The following is a 21,269-nucleotide window of genomic DNA, read 5'->3' as shown; positions in this document are numbered from 1 at the left end:
TAAAAAATAAACAAAGAAAGATTTTACTCTACATTAGTCTTCTTATTTATTTCACATATCAGTCTCTTACATTGTACTCTTATTATTTTTGCCTTTCAGTGCTTTTTAAAAAAGTCAACAGAGAATTACACAGCTTCAAATCCTCACAGTCCATCCCATAATTTAACACACCTGTATTTAACATTAGTTCTCACCTTACCCCTTTCAAAGACACTCAGCCCTCTTAAATTATATTTTTTTCTCTTAATTTAAAAAAAATGTGAAATACATATAGGGAGACTTTTACTTTTTACTTTAAATAGTATTTCTAATGTTTTAAAGTATACAATATCTAAAAATTCCAAGGTGCATGACTCTATAAATAGTTTCTCAGTAGTTTCACAGTAGGAAGCTTTATTTATAATTTGAATAATTCTTTTCTGAAGTTTAATTATAGCATCTATATATGTTTTATAAGTACAGTGCCTTGTGAAAGTATTCGGCCCCCTTGAACTTTTCAACCTTTCGCCACATTTCAGGCTTCAAACATAAAGATATAAAATTTTAATTTTTTGTCAAGAATCAACAACAATTGGGACACAATCGTGAAGTGGAACGAAATTTATTGGATATTTTATACTTTTTTAACAAATAAAAAACTGAAAAGTGGGGTGTGCAATATTATTCGGCCCCTTTACTTTCAGTGCAGCAAACTCACTCCAGAAGTTCAGTGAGGATCTCTGAATGATCCAATGTTGTCCTAAATGACTGATGATGATAAATAGAATCCACCTGTGTGTAATCAAGTCTCCGTATAAATGCACCTGCTCTGTGATAGTCTCAGGGTTCTGTTTAAAGTGCAGAGAGCATCATGAAGACCAAGGAACACACCAGGCAGGTCCAAGATACTGCTGTGGAGAAGTTTAAAGCCGGATTTGGATACAAAAAGATTTCCCAAGCTTTAAACATCTCAAGGAGCACTGTGCAAGCAATCATATTGAAATGGAAGGAGTATCAGACCACTGCAAATCTACCAAGACCCGGCCGTCCCTCTAAACTTTCACCTCCAACAAGGAGAAGACTGATCAGAGATGCAGCCAAGAGGCCTATGATCACTCTGGATGAACTGCAGAGATCTACAGCTGAGGTGGGAGAGTCTGTCCATAGGACAACAATCAGTCGTACACTGCACAAATCTGGCCTTTATGGAAGAGTGGCAAGAAGAAAGCCATTTCTCAAAGATATCCATAAAAAGTCTCGTTTGAAGTTTGCCACAAGCCACCTGGGAGACACACCAAACATGTGGAAGAAGGTGCTCTGGTCACATGAAACCAAAATGGAACTTTTTGGCCACAATGCAAAACGATATGTTTGGCGTAAAAGCAACACAGCTCATCACCCTGAACACACCATCCCCACTGTCAAACATGGTGGTGGCAGCCTCATGGTTTGGGCCTGCTTTTCTTCAGCAGGGACAGGGAAGATGGTTAAAATTGATGGGAAGATGAATGGAGCCAAATACAGGAGCATTCTGGAAGAAAACCTGTTGGAGTCTGCAAAAGACCTGAGACTGGGACAGAGCTTTATCTTCCAACAGGACAATGATCCAAAACATAAAGCCAAATCTACAATGGAATGGTTCACAAATAAACGTATCCAGGTGTTAGAATGGCCAAGTCAAAGTCCAGACCTGAATCCAATCCAGAATCTGTGGGCAGAGCTGAAGACTGCTGTTCACAAACGCTCTCCATCCAACCTCACTGAGCTCGAGCTGTTTTGCAAGGAAGAATGGGCAAGAATTTCAGTCTCTCGATGTGCAAAACTGATAGAGACATACCCCAAGCGACTTGCAGCTGTAATTGCAGCAAAAGGTGGCGCTACAAAGTATTAATGCAAGGGGGCCGAATAATATTGCACGCCCCACTTTTCAGGTTTTTATTTGTTAAAAAAGTTTAAAATATCCAAGAAATTTCATTCCACTTCACGATTGTCCCACTTGTTGTTGATTCTTGATAAAAAATTAAAATTTTATATCTTTATGTTTGAAGCCTGAAATGTGGCGAAAGGTTGAAAAGTTCAAGGGGGCCGAATACTTTCACAAGGTACTGTATTACCCCAAACCTCAACACAATATGTCAGATATGGCATTATAAGTGAGAAATGCAAAATACGCAGACCTTTCTTGTTCAGGAAATCGCTTGTTTTATAAATAATACCAATACTTTTAGATAATTTCTGTTTTATTTATTCTATATGTGGCTTCCAACTGAGTTTATGATCTAAAATTACTCCCAAAAATTTAGTTTCATTTACTCTTTCTTTTCGACTCCATTTAGAATTAAGTGAATTTCACAATTTGCCCTAACACCACCAAACACCATAAATTTTGTTTTATTTTTGTCTAGTGATAACTTATTGATATCAAACCATTCCTTTTAATCTGATCAACTCCTTTTCTACTGTTATCAACAATTCTTTGTCTGGTCCTGAACTAAATAAGTTTGTATCATCAGCAAATGTAATAAATTTCAACTTATTAAGTACTGTACCAATCAGGTTGCTGTTGTCATTTGTGCTTTTTGTCTGAAGCGCTAACATGTTCACAGCCCTATGCACTCATGCATTCAAGCTTGCAGCTATTCATCAATGCAACAGATCATTCTTCAGACTTTGTTTATGTGGTTTGAGTGGTGTGCCTGAATAATGGCCCATCACTGTTTTCTGGAGAAAGGTGAACATGCTGAGTTTCTCTGGATAGTGCAAATTGAATGTGTAGATAAGGACAAACAATAAAATGAATGTGTAAGGAAGCCTGAAAAACTCAACAACTTCTCCCTCAAGTACAACCAAGATGTTGTGGGGGCTGAAGAGGTCACCAATAATGATGAGAGCAATAGGGACGTCACAAACATCAGGCTCCTCGTCCAGCTGCAAAACACAAAGTAAAGATTAAGATTTGTAACAAAAATAACAAAGAGACTTCAAGCAGCAAGGTATCAGGTCATTTTCCTGCAATATGATGACAGCTACCAACTAGACAGTACTCAGGATGAAACCCTCAGCCAATTCCAGATCACCACCATGATCTAATCAACTGTTCACAGCCAGACTAACCAATGAAAGCACAAACTTAACCTCACTGCTGAAAGTAATCTGTAAGCCTTTATTTTATATATGTTCTATCATATTGTAATAGTGTAGATTTGAAAAATACAGGAGTTTAAGGTAATCATTTTTGATTGTGTAAAATGCTGGACATTCAACTTTGTTTACTTGATAATGGGTTTGAACTGTATTCATTGATAAAATATAATCAGTGCTTACATTAAAGGTCTTGAACAGCTCCATGTCGTCCTCACACAGGTAGACAGGAAGAGCACAAACTGTGTCGTGTGTTGGCATCATGTTCGTTCTTGAAAGACAAATCACAAGAAGTCTGAATACAAATGTGTTTCCAGCCACAAGTGTGTCCTATGTACTTCCTAAAAACAAATTAAATGTTGGTTCCCCAGTTTAATTATCAACAGCAAATACATATTATCTCAAAGAAGTAAACTTAAACCCAAACCCACAAAGAATGAAAAGAAATAAATAAAAAGTAATTAGGAGATTTGCCAGTAGTCAGTGCAATGTTTTAGCTCCACATTAATATATGAATGTACCTTTATTTCAACTTGATCAGTTTTAAGGTTATATTTACAGGTTTTTAAGCTACATGAGAGCTACATGTACCATGAAAGTAGTCAAATGTGCCTGGTATAATTTTACCAGACATAATTTCACTGTGGTCCTGCTTATGTTAGATTTATGAGTAATCATGTTCACTATCATCTAAAGCAGGAACATAAAAGATCACTAGCTTTGAAAATGTAGAATTATGTGTGTAAAAGTCCAACTAACTGACTTTATGTTGGCATCATTTACATGCTGCTAAAGGTTGTGATGTCATCAACCTGAAACTGGGATTTAAACTCTCATTTCTGCATCAGTTGCTTTGAAACTAAATTTCACTTCTACCTACTTAACACTGAAACAATTTGTGTTTTACACACGTGGACAAAATTGTTGGTACCCCTCAGTTAAAGAAGGAAAAACCCACAATTCTCACTGAAATCACTTGAAACTCACAAAAGTAACAATACATAAAAATTTATTGAAAATTAAATAATCAAAAACAGCCATTACTTTTGAATTGTTGATTAACATAATTATTTAAAAAAACAAACTAATGAAACAGGCCTGGACAAAAATGATGGTACCTCTATAAAAGATTGAAAACTATTTGACCAGAGTGACATGATTAACTCAGGTGTGTCATTTAATTGACATCACAGGTGTTTCCAAACTCATAATCAGTCAGTCTGCCTATTTAAAGGGAGACAAGTAGTCACCCTGCTGTTTGGTGAAAAGGTGTGTACCACACTGAACATGGACAACAGAAAGCGAAGGAGAGAATTGTCCCAGGACATCCGAAAAAAAATTATAGACAAACATCTTAAAGGTAAAGGCTATAAGACCATATCTAAACAGCTTGAAGTTCCTGTGACAACAGTGGCTCATATTATTCAGAAGTTCAAGACCCACGGGACAGTAGCCAACCTCCCTGGACGTGGCCGCAAGAGGAAAATTGATGACAAATTGAAGAGACGGATCGTTGGAATTGTATCCAAAGAGCCCAGAGCAACCTCCAAAGAAATTAAAGGTGAACTCCAAGGCCAAGGTACATCAGTGTCAGATCGCACCATTCGTCGTTGTTTGAGCCAAAGTGGACTTCATGGGAGACGACCAAGGAGGACACCACTGCTGAAAAAAACTCATAAAAAAGCCAGACTGGAATTTGCAAAAATGCATGTTGACAAGCCACAAAGCTTCTGGGAGAATGTCCTTTGGACAGATGAGACCAAACTGGAGCTTTTTGGTAAGGCACATCAACTCTATGTTCATAGACTCAAAAACCAAGCATACGAAGAAAAGAACACTGTCCCTACGGTGAAACATGGAGGAGGCTCAGTAATGTTTTGGGGCTGCTTTGCTGCATCTGGCACAGGGTGTCTTGAAAGTGTGCAAGGTACGATGAAATCTGAAGACTATCAAGGCATTCTGGAGAGAAATGTGCTGCCTAGTGTCAGAAAGCTTGGTCTCAGTCACAGGTCATGGGTCTTCCAACAGGACAACGATCCAAAACACACAGCCAAAAACACCCAAGAATGGCTGAGAGAAAAGCGTTGGACTATTCTAAAGTGGCCTTCTATGAGCCCAGATCTGAATCCCATTGAACATATGTGGAAGGAGCTGAAACATGCCATTTGGAGAAGACACCCATCAAACCTGAGACAACTGGAGCTGTTTGCTCATGAGGAGTGGGCCAAAATACCTGTTGACCGCTGCAGAACGCTCATTGACAAATACAGAAATCGTTTAATTGCAGTGATTGCCTCAAAAGGTTGTGCAACAAAATATTAAGTTATGGGTACCATCATTTTTGTCCAGCCCTATTTCATTAGTTTGTTTTTTAAAATAATTATGTTAATCAACAATTCAAAAGTGATGGCTGATTTTGATTATTTAATTTTCAATAAATTTTTATTTATTGTTACTTTTGTGAGTTTCAAGTGATTTCAGTGAGAATTGTGGGTTTTTCCTTCTTTAACTGAGGGGTACCAACAATTTTGTCCACGTGTGTATTATGTCTCCACAGGCGGAAATCTTGGAAAAGCTCATGAGCCACAACTCGGACGAGTCCAACATCATCAAGTACAAGGGAGAAGTCTTTGTAAAAAGTACGCGGCTCCTGGTGTTGGAAAAACTGGACATCACCCTGAGGGACTATGTATGTGGTTTAGGAGGGCCAATGCGACTGGAACACGTCCGTACAGTCATTCAACAGGTATGACCTTCTATTGTCTCCTTATATTTACCTCCTACACTGGTGCTATAATCAGCATCAGTGGTTCAGGAACCTTTAGAACCTCCACTTTTATTGTCATGTGACAGATTCCTTTAACAAACTCCTGATAAATGTTTTTTTCTTACAGCTGGCTGTGGCTTTGAATACGACCAAGAGTGCTGGCATAATCCACGGTGATGTGAAAATGGATAACATCATGATGGTGGATCGTGTGAAGCAGCCCTTCAAGGTCAAACTCATTGACTTTGGTTTGGCCAAGTACAGGTCTGAGGCCAAAGCAGGAGATCTACTCCAAATACCTGCATTTAGGTATGATAATACTGATAAGTTTTCAACATTGAGAAACCTTTAATTCAGCACTGTCTCCTTACTGTCTTCTGTGTCACATCTTCATTTGATGTTTTTTCCACATTCAGAGCTCCAGAAATCATCCTGGGCCTGCCGTATTCAGAGGCCATCGACGTTTGGTCGTTAGGCTGCATGATGGCCTGGATGGTGGCTCGTATTGCTCTCTTCGGATCACACTCAGAATACTGGATAGTGAGTAAATTACTGTAGCTGAAACGCATTAGAAGCCGTCACACGATTAGCTTCAGGTCTAACGTGGTGTTGTGTTCTGTCTGCAGCTCCGACAAATGATCAGTCTGCTGGGTCCGCCACCGCAACATCTCATCGACGCTGGTGGGAGATCACGATTCTTTTTTTAAGGAAATAAGTGGCTTGTGGCGGCTGAAGGTACGATACTCCTACTGTGATTTTACCACTGACCTTTACTCACTCAATAAGATGAAGGCTTTAGTAAGCATCTGTGTTTTCTTCTTTCAGACACCAGGAGAGCATTTTGGGATCTTGGCCATGTACGCCATCCCCACACATCACAGGTTCGGCTCTCTGGATGAAATGAAGACGGTAGGTAGTTTAGGAAGCAGCAGCTAGTTGCTGAAGAGTGACGTTCATTTATTGTATTCATATTTCAGGTTGAAGGTGACTTGACCACTGTTGTACTTTCCAAACGTTTTCTGCACCAGGTGTATTCTGAGCTGGACAACCCAGCAGAGGCTGATGAGAGGAGGGAGTGTATCGAGCTGTTGAAGGCGATGGTTCAGTGGGATGAGAAAGACAGAATCACCCCCAGTGGTATCCTCAACCATCCTTTTATCACTAAAAGCTACCTCAACAGCAGCTCCCCCATCAGCAGTTGGTAAGTGTGCTTCTATTTACTTTGTACACAGGTTGTGAGGTATTAACAGCCCAGCAAGTGACAAAACACTGATATGGACTTTTGCTGATTTCCATGTTTACATTCTCTGCTTGTCTGATGTAAACCCAACAGTGTGTGTTTCCTTTTTTTTAGCGATGAACCTAAACCCTCCACCAGCGTGTTCATCATGGTTAAGCCTGCAGACCCTGAAAACAGAACTGACCTGACAGGCTTGCCTGATGAGGACAAAGACCGGGAGCACAAGAAGAGCAGCAAAGATGAGCACAGAGAGGATAGTGATGATTCTAAAGCTGCTAAAGACATTGAGGACGGTGAAAACGGTGACACCAGCAACGTTAGCAAAGATGATCAGTTCAGGAAGGTCGAGCAGAATCATCAGTACACTGAAGACAGCGAGAAGGAGCAAAGCAAGAAGAAAAAGAAGAACTGCTTCCAACGCATCTTGTCTTGGATGAAGAAGACGTTCTGCTGCTGCTGTGTGTCTGATGTGATGGACTGAGCAGCACCAATGGCCTGCAGTCACATTTCACTCTCACAGGTCTGACCTCAGTATCCTTCTCTGGGTTTATTGTTCTCTTGTGCTTTGATCTGTTTTCTCTCTAATATCCTGCTCTCTCTCTCCTTTACCCTCACTCCAACCGGTGCAGGCAGAAGGCCGCCCTCTCAGAGCCTGGTTCTGCCGGAGGTTTCTTCCCATTTCAAGTGAGTTGTTCCTTCCAAGTGTCCCAAGTGCTTGCTCTAAGGGGAATCCAAAGGATTCGTTGGGATTCTGTCTATAATTAATTTTTAATGTATTAGTCCTCATTTTATCATGTAAAGTGACTTGAGACATCTGTTATGAACTGACGGTATGTAAATTAGGACAGTAGTTTTAAATAATATGTACTTAAATAGTGCAAAGCCCAAATAGATCAAAAGAATAATTATATATAATTTTTTTTTTTATTAAAATATGCAAGTATGTTATTTGTAAATATAATATGGAGTATTAATAATAATAATAATAATAATACTCCATTTTATTTGTAATGCACTTTTCATTTAAGCAAAATCTCAAAGTGCTACATTAAAGATATAAAAGGATTTTTAAAAAGTAATAAAAGAACAATAATAAAAATACTTAAATTTAAAACACATGGACCAAAAAATCTAAAAATAATTCAAAGGGAAATGACACGTGCTTGTCTTTAGCATAGATAGTGCGAAAGTATATTCGAAAAACATTTTGTCTCAAGTCAGCTTTTAAAATGTTGATTACACGGCAGATATGACTAATTTATTTTCTGATTTTTACCACGTATTCTAGCAGGTGATTGGCCGTGATGAAGAGACGTCAGATTGTACAGAACGGTGTTATGGAGCTGACATTATGGAGCTGCGGTTCCTGGCCTCACCTACCTTGAAGTGTTGGTTGTTCTCTTGTGCTTTCTCTGTCTGTTTTCTATCTACTGTCCTGTTCTCTCTCTCCTTTACCCTCACCCCAACCGGTCGAGGCAGATGGCCGCCCTGTCTGAGCCTGGTTCTGCCGGAGGGTTCTTCCTGAAAAAGGGAGTTTTACCTCCCCACTGTCGCCAAGTGCTTGCTCAGACGGGAATCCAAAGGAAAATTTGGATTTGTTGGGTTTCTCTTTATAATTTTCTTTACTTTTCTCATTGAAGTGTCTTGAGATGACACATTTGAAATGGTAAATAAAATTTATTGAAACTGAATTGAAAGCTTCACCCAAAAAGTGTCTGGATTTTGGTCACATGGTTGTTGCTCAAACTGGCCTGAGTCAGTCATGGCTTCTCAGTTGCCACGCAGAGCAGAGAATCTTTTGTTTTTTTTAAACGTTCATCATTATTTTTGGTGAATTTTTGAATTTGACATTTTAAATAAAGTGACTACAATGGAATCTGACAATTTTAAGCTTATTTTCAATATTTTTTCTCAGTGTAACCACACAAAACTGATGGTATTTATTACACACAGTCGGAAAGCTGAACCATTCTTTCCATCTTTACAGTTTTTGGCTCTCAAAAAACATTTGTATTTTGGAGATTTTTTTCAAAGAAAGCATGCCTTTTAAGCACAGTAGTGTTAAGAGGGTTAGAAGTGACAAACATGTCTCATTGCAATGAGCGATAAAGTTATTTTTCCTGCACTCCGCAACTTAAGTCTCCAAACTATCAATCCTAACTATTTGTAATCCTTTACATTGGATATTTCCTGTCAGACACAAAATCACAAAGTGCTTTACAACTATTCACCTTATTTTGCAGCTTCGCCAGGGCGGCGACATATTACAGCATTTTGTCCTGTGACTTCCGCTTCAGACCGGAAGTGCAGTTGTCAACAAAAGGAACGAGTGGTGTAAGCTAACCAGCTAGCGATTTTATTTCATCAAGATGTCGAGGCTGCCATAATAACTGGGCCAAGAGGAGAGAGTTTTTGAAACAAACCTGTTTTGAACATCATGTGGAGAGATCAGAGTGTTGTGGGGCACCATATAATCTACATCGTCCGCCCAAAGATGAGGAGCACATGCGGCTGTGGCAGTACCTGGTCAACTCGCGCGTATTCCAACTTGTGCATATGCAAGGGTTAGGGTTAGGGACGACAATTCAACTGCCAGTGGTTTATAAATCCATGTTTGATCACCATAAATAAATAATGAAACACTGATTTTACATTCACTCAATACACACAAGTTTGCATACGCACGAGTTGACCAGTGTCCGCTGTGGCCGAAAGCGCTAAACCTCAAGTGTCCACCGAAGCGCCGTTATGTATGTTCGTTTCATTTTGTGGACAGAGAGCCGACAGAGGAGCACCCTTACCCCGAGAAATAGCTCGGCTATGATGCTCCAGTAAAGAAGCCACGGCGGGCTTTGAAGATGTTGTCAGATAGGGGTGAGTGAGATATTGTTTTACCTGATGTAAAGTTCCCATGATCCATTTAATGATCAGTTATGAACAATTAACTGAAGCAATTTCTAAAATTACATGTCGTGTTGTGCCAAATAAAACAGTCTTTCTTTTAGTTCCAGTTAACGTTCTCTTTTTATTTGAACACGTTCATGCTTCCTGCCTTCTGTTCTGTTCTTTTTGTCTGCGTTCTCGCGATAACTCATTAACATAAACAATACTACATTTTCCTCCTTTGCTTAGACTAAAGCCATCTGCAGTATTTTCAACTCTTTATACCAAATGTATAGTTTTTTTTATTTTTTTACATTCAACAATCAGTGATACAAATCAATCACTCAAGAACATAAGAACATCATTTTCTTTTAATTGTCTCTGTATCGAGCAGGCTTTCTGATTACACGGCCCTTCCTGGTTATTATAACGTTCGGAACAGGTGGGTCAGGCTCAGGTGGTATCTCAGCTGCTGGTGGTGTAATATCCACTACTGAAACATCCACAGTGTCCTTGTTGCTTTCAGTGTTGTAGACCGGTGGAGTCTCAGAAACATCAATATCAGTCACTACAGGTGTGTGTCGAAGGTGTTTGACATTCCTGATCACTTTTGATCCGTCCTCAGTGTTGACGAGTTCAAAGGAGTTGTTGGCGGTATTTCTCAAAAGTACGTAGCGAACATCTTTGAATGTAGACTCCAGCTTTCCATTCTCCATACTTGCAACATAAACAACATCACCAACTTTGAAGTTGTGCTCCTTTGCTCTGTTATTTTGGTCAGCATACAGTTTCATTTTAGTTTTGTATTCGTCGTGATGGTTTCTGATTTCATTTGTTTTCTCCTTTTCTTTTAGACTTCCAGCTGCTTTCTCCAGATTTGGACATTTTGTGCGAATGTCTCGTCCAAACATGAGCATGGCTGGCGTCTCTCCCGTGGCTCTGTGCGGTGTTGAGCGGTATGCCATCAGTATCTTAGGAAGCTCCTCCTTCCACACCTTTCCTTCAGTCTCTGTTGCTCTGAAGGCTTTCTTCAGGTATCTATGGAACCTCTCGATTTTCCCGTTGCTCTTCGGATAATATGGTGATGCTCTGATGTGTTTAATTCCACTTGTCTTGAGACAATCTTCAAAAAGTTGTCCAACAAACTGTCTACCATTATCCGAGACAACCTGAAGGGGATAACCAAATCTTGCAAATATCTTCGTCAGTTCTTTAACCACTGTCTTTGAGGAAATGTCTGATATAACTACAGCCTCTGGAAATGAACTGTAGTAATCAATCACAGTAAGGATGTACTCGTTTTGGATAGGTCCTACCAGGTCAATTCCTATCTTAGTCCATGGTCTCGGCGGCAACTCAACTGGTTGAAGAGGTTGATCTTCATGTAATGGCTGGTTAAGCACACAGGCGGAGCAGTTTCTTATCAGTCTTTCTACATCCAGGTCCATGTTAGGCCAATAGAATTTGCTCCTCAGATATTGTTTTGTACGGACCACTCCTTGATGAGTCTCGTGTCCAATTTGCAGTGCTCGTTTCACCATTGCTTTTGGTAACACTATCCTGTGTCCTCTCAGCACAAGTCCATCAAACGTGCTCAATTCTCCAGCACATCTGTGGTAAGGCTGTAATTCCTCTGGAATTGGATTCGGCCATTTTCCCGTCTCCACAATTGATTTCAGTTCTTTCAGTGTATCATCTTCCATAGTTTTCTGTTTTATGTCGTCAAGGCTCATGGCTTGTACTTCCTGCATCGTCACCGATAAGACTTTGTCCATATACTTTTCCACATAATCACTGTGCTCTGTCTCTGGCAAAGGAAGTCGCGAGAGTGAATCTGCAACATTGGACTTCCCAACTATGTGTTCTATCTTGTAATCGTATGGTTGTAGTCTTAAGCCAAGTCTCTGTATGCGTGGTGGTGAGAGTGTGGCTTTCTCTGGATTGAACATGTAAATGAGGGGCTTATGGTCTGTTTGCAGAGTAAACTTGCCTCCCCATAGGTATGTTCTGAAATGTTCCACAGCCCACACACATCCTAGAGCCTCTCGTTCGATCTGTGAATAACGACGTTCTGTTGGGCTCAACGAACGACTTGCATAAGCTATCGGCTTGTTCTGTCCATCAGATTGAGTCTGTAATAAAACAGCACCAAGTCCAACTGGACTTGCATCACTAATGACCACTGTTGGTGCTCCCAGTTTAAAGTATGCCAAACAAGGCTCACTCACCAATGCTTCTTTCATAGCTTGGAATGATCGTTCTGTTTCGCTTGTCCACTCCCATTCCTGTCCTTTCCTGGTCAATTTTCGTAGTGGTTCCGATAAGTTTGCATAGTTTGGTATGAATTTCATCAGAAATCCACAAGTGCCTAGGAATGAGCGGAGTAACTGCATATTGTCAGGTCTGGGTGCTTTGCAGACTGCTTCAACCTTTCTAGGGTCTGGTTTGATTCCTTCTGCAGTTATCAAATGTCCAAGTATCTCAATCTGTTGTAGTCCAAAGATGCATTTGTCTTTGTTGAGGGTTAAACCTCTGCTTTCAAATCTCTGAAAGACTTTTCTCAGTCTCTGTTCAAGTTGGTCATCGTTTTCTCCAAAGACCACAACATCATCCATGTAGCAGACAGTGCCAGGCATTCCACATAACATAGAATCCATAGCCTTCTGGAATGCTTCAGGTGCACTGGACAATCCAAAGGGAACCTTCTTGAAGCGGTAGCATCCCCTATGTGTGATGAATGTTGTCAAGGGTCTGGACTCTGGAGCTAAATCACACTGCCAAAATCCTTTTCTGGCGTCTAGCTTAGCAAACACTTTTGCTCCCTGAACTGCTTGTAAGATGCTATCTACTGTTGGTACAGGGTGTCTTTCCCTGATCACTGCTTTATTTACTTCTCTGAGGTCTGCACATAGTCTTCCCTCTTCTGTGTCTTTCTTGGGTACCATAAGAATATTTGAAACCCATTCTGAACCTTCATTCACTTCCTCGATTATGTCTTGTTCAAGCATCTTGTCTAGTTCCTGGTTTACAGCTTCTATCATTGGATAAGGGACTCTCCTTAAACGCTGTGCTACAGGTGAGACTTTTTCATCAACTGTAACCTTGTGGCTGTAACCTTTGATCTGACCTAGTCCTTTAAAAACTAGAGGAAACTCTTTGACAAGTTCATTAAATCTTTCAGTCTGTCCTACAGTGTTCACCTTTTCTCCTGTGTTAAGTATCTTCAGGTCAAAGCTTGTTTTTCTGCCAAGCAGTGCTTCTACATTTCCTTCTATCACATAAATGTTGTCTTTGACTATGTTGTCTTTCCATCTCATTTCTGCTTCAAAGTAACCTACACATTTAAGTGGAGTAGTTTGAGCATAAGCATAAAACCTTTTCTTTGTTGGTCTCAGTTTTGTTCTGGTGGACATTGTTCTTTTATACAAGTTTTCTCCCATGAAGTTTTTACCACTTCCTGTATCGATGACCATTTTTAACCATTGTCCATTTACCTTTACAGTCTCAGTACCTTCTGGATCTACAGCATGTACAAACTCATCCGACTCTGAATCAGAAGATTCCTGCACTACTGCTCTCACTGGTTTACTTGACTTTGATTTTTCTTTATTTCTGTCATTACTTCTGTCACTTCTATATTCTATTTGTGCTTTCTTTTTCTTCTTAAAACACATGCGTGCATAATGTCCGATTTTCTGACAAAACATGCATTTTGCTGTCTTGGCTCCACATTCATCTGCCGTGTGAGTGTCTATTCCACATCTGTAACACTGGGTGTCGCTGTTGGCTTGCTCTTGGCTGCCTCTCTCTCCTCGCGTTGTTCCAGGCTTCTTTCCGCGATCATTACGTACACCTCTTCTAGTGAAATGAACCCGGTTCTCTCCGGCTCTGTGACACTCCGTGAAAAGTTTTGATTCCGCTTGTGCTGCTTCAAAAGCTCGTGCAGTAGACATTGCTTTATCCAGACTCAATCCATCTTCCTGCAATAACTTGTCACGAAGCCTTTTCATTGCACATTTTTCCACAATCTGATCACGTAGCATATCATTCTCCAGGGCACCAAAGTCACATGATTTGGCCAGTTCTCTTAATGCATTTACGAAAGCATCGACCGACTCATCAGGGCCTTGTGCTCTTTGCCTAAACTTGTGCCTTTCCAAAACTACGTTTCTTCGTGGTGTAAAATATGCGTCCAAAGCAGCAACAGTCTGTGCATGTGTCGACTTATCTCCCGGCAGATTAGCAAAAATCCTCTGTGTCGGTGCGCCAATGCAATGTAGCAATGTAGCTCTCCTCACCAAATCTGGTGCATTTATTGTCCCACTGGCAATTTCGAAAAAACCATAAGAGTCCTTCCACAGGTTATATTCCGTGAATAAATCAGATGCTGTTAGGCTCAGCGGACCCGGTGGAGCTAGCTGGGCGTATCTGGCTTCTTGCACAGCATGAGCAGCTACATTTTCGTCCGACATGGCTACCACATGTAATTTTCGTCTTACATTCTTCTCGGCGTTGACGTTGAATCCAAAACGTCTCTACTTGCCTCTGGGTTCTTGGCAAATTGTCTCCTCGTCGCCAAAATGTCGTGTTGTGCCAAATAAAACAGTCTTTCTTTTAGTTCCAGTTAACGTTCTCTTTTTATTTGAACACGTTCATGCTTCCTGCCTTCTGTTCTGTTCTTTTTGTCTGCGTTCTCGCGATAACTCATTAACATAAACAATACTACATTACATTTTACATTTTATTAAGATGGTGGTTTTGAACACTGTGATCAGTCTTAATGTAGCTTACATTATTTCTGGATACTTGTAAGACTTAAAGTTTGCAACGTATGTCAGTCTCAGTATTTTTAATTCTTCCTAGTCTGTACTACTTGTCATTATGGTGGACCTTAGCAACACTCACATGACCCGTGGATGTTCCGGTTGAAGTTTAATTCCTAATAAAAAAAAATTTCGTTGTGTTTTTTGTAACTTAGATATGACAGTCAGCGTCAAGGATGCAGAGGAGCAGGTTGACCACATTCACATGCCTCCACGTTGTGATGTGGAAACTCAGTGGGAGGATCTGTCTGTCTCTGAACACAGCTATGCTGCAAGATCATCACTCCATCTGAAGCCCCTTTCATCTGACATCTTTACAATATAATTGTAATAAACCTAAAAATTTCTGACCTGTTTGTAAATTGTTTGTTATTAACAAATGTTATCAATGTGTTTATGTTACAAATACTTATTTTTTAAAACACTTACTGCTGTAATGACTGAGTGTGACCTTAAGTGTAGACATCAACACAGAATTTGGTTTAAAAAAGTAATGGAATTTATTTCTGAAGTGAAAGATTGAGATAAAGGAAAAAGTGCATTTTTGTAGGAGGAAAAGAGAGTTTATGTAGGATGCTGGCTGGATTGAAGCAGAGGTGGGTTTGGCAAGCAGGTGAGGCTGGCTAGCAGGCAGGCAGACAGGTATGCAGTTGTTCTATCAATCGCTTTGAGCCAAGGTTCCTCTGAGTCCCCACATTCCAGAGCTGTTGTTCATCCATGCAGGATATGCCAGTTACCCCACTGGACACAGCATTTTCAACCTGTCATCAGAAATGATTATTTGATTAGTTTATATTTGTGATATAAAAGAAGACAATTTGAACTTTAACAGCTGTCTTCTATGAAAACTATTGCATTCAATAATATTATATGGGGTGCCGTCTGTAAAGCAGCTCATTTTAACACATTTAGCTTCAAACCATCTACAATCAAGTGGTGTGATTATTTTTCTGGTGACCTTTTACAACATTTAGTGCAATATTTCTCATCTTAGAAATGTCTTAAATAGTTCAATGTAAGTATTAAATGTCAGACATAAATGATAAATATAAATGTTAAATATGACATTAACATTTATATTTAGCATTTATATTTATCATTTATGTCTGACATTTAATACTTACATTAAACTATTTAAGATATTTCTAAGATGAGAAATATTGCAGTAAATGTTGTAAAAGGTCACCAGAAAAAAATCACACCACTTGTTTGTACATGGTTTGAAGCTAAATGTGACAAAATGTTGCTGTTTTTTTTTTAAGCATGAGCTGCTTTAGAGACGGCAACCCATATAATATTAATGAATGCAATGTAATACAATGAATCATATTCAGTGTTTCCTCTTTAGTCACTCAGTTGTCGTGCACCACAACAGCAAGAAAACTACCACTTCTACTTCTGCTATATCCATAAAACTCTATAATATAGCCTTAAATGCATTCCAAATACAATGTAAGAAATAAATAGTTAATATTTTCAAATATTTTGACGTTAGAACCACAACTTTAAGCATGTATTACATGCAAAAAGCAACAAATATTACTGTCTCAAGCGCCACCATTTTTTTGAATAGAGAAAACTTTTCTTCAGTAATTACAATAATGATAACAATGATAGCAAAACAAGTCATGACAAAAAGAAGAGTAAGGTGTAGGACTTTTACCTTCCATAATATCGAGGCTGCATGACTGCACGACTGTCCTAAATCCAGCGATGAAGCAGCATCCCGTTGTCTCCACCGCGCCGCTACTGCTAACGAGCACCTACGCCAAGTGACTCGTACTGCTGGCCTGGCTCGGGTTCACGTCTGCTTTTAAAAACATTTTAGAGCCTCTGGTGCCGCGTCTGTTGACATTTTGATGCTGTAACTCTGCAGAGCTAGCTACCCGGAAAGGGCTGACCGGAAGTGAGAAGGCAAAATGCGTAACAACTAAGAATTAAAAGTGGGCGGGGCGAAATAAGGTCAATAATAAAACAAAAATAATGTAATAATAAAATACAATGATTATTACCATCAGACCTTGCTCTCTAATATCATTAAAAAAAATCATTTTGAAAATAGAAGACGAGTAACAGTTATTATTAGCAAACTTTATAATGTGTTTTCCTAATATGCAACATATTTTAACATACTATTATGTTATTTTAACACTAATAATAACATATTTTAACATAACATGAAGTATTAACCAAGTCCATGATGTATTTTGTTTGTGTCATACTAAAAAAACGTAATGGAAGCAATGGCAAAATTTTAAAAAACAATTAATATTAGCAAACTTTGTCATATATTTTACTCATCAGCAATGTGTTTCTTGAAAACCATGGAAGAAATTGGTCATGTGGCCAAATATTTTTGAAGAAGTATCCATTATTTTCTCAGTGAAGAGAAGGAGCACATGGAGGAACACATTTTAGTGCATTGAAAGAATGGTCATGCTGCCACCTTGTGGTAAAACCTAAAATATTTTTTAACGTGTGTATTTATACCCTGATCACAAATGCTAGCGGGCCACAAAGAAATTCGACAGCGGGCCGGATTCGACCCTCGGGCCGGACTTAGATAGAAAATATGCATGGATCGTTCCAGAACTAGAGGACATTTTACGTTCCATTCATCAAATTTCACATAATCCATGTACAAAATACTAAAACAGGAAGCTGTTGTGTAAATGTTCTTATCCTATGACCAAATCAAAAAAAAAAAAAACTAGGAGAAAAGAACGTTTGAAAATATTTTTTAAAATACCAAGTAAGTCTGGAGTTCCCCTTAAAATGACATTTTTCCAACCCCCTGATGACCAAACTGAATCTCAAATAAAACAACCCAAAAAAAAACTGTTAAAAAGAAATTTAAATCTCCTTTTTTGGTATTTTTTTCATTGATTTCTCTTGTAATTGTGGGAACATTTTTTAAATCAACATAATATTTTAAATACTAATTATTTTGAATCTTCTTCTTCTTCTTTTCCTTTCGGCTTTTCCCTTCAGGGGTCGCCACAGCGAATCAATTTCCTCCATCTAACCCTGTCTTCTGCATCGTCTTCTCTCACACCAACTGCCTTCATGTCCTCTTTAACCACATCCATAAACCTCCTCTTTGGTTTTCCTCTAGGCCAGGGGTCACCAACTATATTTGCCAGAGGGCCAGAATTTTACTGGACAGTCACTTTGGGGGCCGGACCCTCAAACAAAAATTAAATAAAAATCGAATTTTGGCATAACATAATTATTTGATGTTTATTTTTTATATTTTTTCCATTTCATTACAAAACTGAAGGCATTTTTAGCCTTTATGAGTCAGTGCTCCTATCACCTGTACCACAGTCAACCACTAGGAGTGATAGAGATATTTTGCCTCATCTCAAGTCAATTTTATTCACAGAGCACTTGAAAAAGAAACACCGCAGAAGTGACAGGAAAGGGCCTCTTAACACGGGTAAAATGGCACTCTCTAAGGCCGCGAAACGAAAAGCTGATGTGGAAAACAGATCCTTTAATAATGACTGGACTGACTGCTGTAATAGTGTGGACCACATGATATTTTCTCTTTGATCCTCACAATTTTGGAATCCAGTCGCGGGCCGGATTGGACGGTTCGGCGGGCCGTATTCGGCCCGCGGGCCGCCAGTTGATGATCACTGCTCTAGGCCTCCTGCCTGGCAGTGGGAAACTCAGCATCCTTCTACCAATATATTCACTCTCTCTCCTCTGGACATGTCCGAAACATCTCAGTCTGGCCTCTCTGACTTTATCTCCAAAGCCTCTAACATGTGCTGTCCCTCTGATGTACTCATTCCTGATCCTATCCATCCTGGTCACTCCCAGAGAGAACCTCAGCATCTTCAGTTCTGCTACCTCCAGCTCTGCCTCCTGTCTCTTCCTCAGGGACACTGGCTGTGTCCGAAATCGCATACTAACGTACTACATACTAACGTACTACATACTACATTCTCAATGAGTATATACTGTATACTACGTACTATAAGTATGATTAGAATGCCGACCGTTCACACTGTAGTATACTACTCCGTTTCCCATAATGCATTTCAAACCTCCGACGACAACAACCGGAAGTACGGCTATCAAATATCTCGGCTGAATGCCGGCTTCAGGTCGATTTTACGCTAACAAACAGTCGCATAATTAATGTGGCAATTTCAAGCCGGCACTCCTATGCAGTTATTAGCCAGATTATGCGAATCGTTTCAATTGTAGCTGCAGGCTACTGGAGGTAGCTGCTACTTGTTCTGTATGCAAAGCGAGCTGCTGCAACGAGCTGCTAGCATTCAGTAGCACGTTGCGAGGCGTCTGACAAATTTAAAACGTTGGTCAGAAAACGCCTATTTCTCAAATCTGTGGGGTGATTAGGATGACTACTTAACCACATAAAATAAAATAAAAATCACCGCGGTCCGACCACATATCCCGCGGAGGCTTGCATTTTGGTGGATAGCTCGCAAAGCATTATGGGGCGGTTGAGTATGACTAGTGTGGTCACCGCGCATACTTAAAAATTTTCCGGATATAGTATACATCCGGGTATTTCTCGCGTACTCAATCTATTCATACTATCCAGTGTGAACGCACTACATACTTATTTTGACGTCACATTTAGTATGAGTAGTACGTTAGTATGCGATTTCGGACACAGCCACTGTCTCCAGACCAAACAACATGGCTGGTCTCACCACAGTTTTGTAAACCTTTCCTTTCATTTTAGCTGAAACTCTTCTATCACACATCACACCTGACACTTTTCTCCAGCCGTTCCAGCCTGCCTATACACGCTTCTTCACCTCTTTTCCACACTCTCCATTGTTGACCCCAAGTACTTAAAATCCTCCACCTTCTTGATCTCTTCTCCCTGTAACCTCACTCTTCCACTTGGGTCCCTCTCATTCACACACAGATACTCCGTCTTGCTGCGGCTAACCTTCATTCCTCTCCTTTCCAGGGCAAACCTCCACGCCTCTAGCTTCTTCTCCACCTGTTCCCTGCTCTCACTACAGATCACAATGTCATCTGCAAACATCATAGTCCATGGAGACTCCTGTCTAACCTCGTCTGTCATCCTGTCCATCACCATAGCAAACAAGAAGGGGCTCAGAGCTGATCCCTGATGTACTCCCACCTCCACCTTGAACTCCTCTGTCACACCAACAGCACACCTCACCACTGTCTTACAGTCCTCATACATGTCCTGCACCACTCTAACATACTTCTCTGCCACTCCAGACTTCCTCATACAAAACCACAGTTCCTCTCTGTGTGGGTGTGGGGGTGCGGTGGCCACGGCGGCGCAGCGACTTCCAATTGCTGGGCCGTTTACAATCGAACGACAGCTTGTTAACGTCGTTAACAAGCTATCGTTAACGGCGTTACCATCTCGCGGGAGTATCAGCGACAATAAAGTGTTCAAACTTGAAATAAAATCCGCGGAAGCATCCGCGGAAGCATCCGCGGACATCCGCGGATGGATCCGCTGAAGGATCCGCAGAAATCCACGGATCCGCGGAAATGAAATCCGCGGAAAATTCCCATCCCTGCAACTCTTTCCTAAAAGTCATACAACACTCTTCCTTTTTCAGCTTCCATGGTCTTCTGCTCTGCCTTTGCCCTCTTCATCTTCTTCACCACCAGGGTCATCCTACACACCACCATCCTATGCTGTCTGGCTACACTCTCACCTACCACTACTTTGCAGTCACTGATCTCCTTCAGATTACACCGTCTACACAAGATGTAGTCTACCTGTGTGCTCCTACTTCCACTCTTATAGGTCACCCTATGTTCCTGCCTCTTCTGGAAGAAAGTATTCACTACAGCCATTTCCATCCTTTTTGCAAAGTCAACCACCATCTGTCCTTCTGCGTTCCTCTCCTGGATACCAAACCTGCCCATGACCTCCTCATCATCTCTGTTTCCTGCACCAACATGTCCATTGAAGTCTGCACCAATGACAACTCTCTCACTTCTAGGGATGCACTACATGAATGAAATATGAAATTAACATGTGTCCCACAACAACCCTGTTAGAAAAACCTTTTTATCTGGTAGAAGAAGAAAACAGTGAATGACATAAAATACTGGAATTAGCATCATCAATCAGTTTTCCTGAAGAATGGGTAAAGCAAACCTATGTTCTCTCTTCTGTTTTTCATATTTGTCAGCCTTGATTTAATGTCTTGAATGATTAAATAAAATACAAATAAATGCACGAGAATTTTAGCATCAACCTGCAGTAGGAATGGAATAGGAGCAAAACGTGCAAGATTTAGAGGGTTAAAGTGCATTTTGTTGGTAATATGTTGATGCAGGACTGCTACAGTATTTTTAAATTAAAGTATTTAACCACCAACACCACAATATTTCCACTTCCAATAGTGGATGAAAAGATGATCAAGACTACAGTTTGGCTCTCTCTTTTTTAAAC

General features: G+C 40.1%; 1 protein-coding gene and 1 long non-coding RNA gene across 2 annotated transcripts; one reads left to right on the top strand and one right to left on the bottom strand.

Moving 5' to 3' along the window:
* The first annotated feature begins 5,924 nt into the window (after nt 1–5,924).
* LOC127534289 (uncharacterized) lies at nt 5,925–8,818 on the top strand. Its single transcript, XR_007942308.1, has 8 exons — nt 5,925–6,196; nt 6,304–6,427; nt 6,514–6,622; nt 6,713–6,796; nt 6,916–7,088; nt 7,242–7,647; nt 7,757–7,811; nt 8,416–8,818. It is a non-coding gene; the product is annotated as an uncharacterized LOC127534289 (long non-coding RNA).
* Nucleotides 8,819–10,132: 1,314 nt separating this feature from the next.
* On the bottom strand, nt 10,133–17,537 carry LOC127534286 (uncharacterized protein K02A2.6-like). Its single transcript, XM_051948962.1, has 2 exons — nt 16,497–17,537; nt 10,133–15,594 (listed from the first exon to the last, which is right to left on the bottom strand). The coding sequence occupies exon 2, from the start codon at nt 14,480–14,482 to the stop codon at nt 10,382–10,384; it is 4,101 nt and encodes a 1,366-aa protein (XP_051804922.1). The 5' UTR covers nt 14,483–15,594; nt 16,497–17,537; the 3' UTR covers nt 10,133–10,381.
* Between the last annotated feature and the right edge of the window lie 3,732 nt (nt 17,538–21,269).

The sequence above is a fragment of the Acanthochromis polyacanthus genome, chromosome 6, assembly GCF_021347895.1.
Source record: "Acanthochromis polyacanthus isolate Apoly-LR-REF ecotype Palm Island chromosome 6, KAUST_Apoly_ChrSc, whole genome shotgun sequence".
Taxonomy (NCBI): domain Eukaryota; kingdom Metazoa; phylum Chordata; class Actinopteri; family Pomacentridae; genus Acanthochromis; species Acanthochromis polyacanthus.
This window is presented reverse-complemented; position numbering and strand designations above follow the sequence as displayed.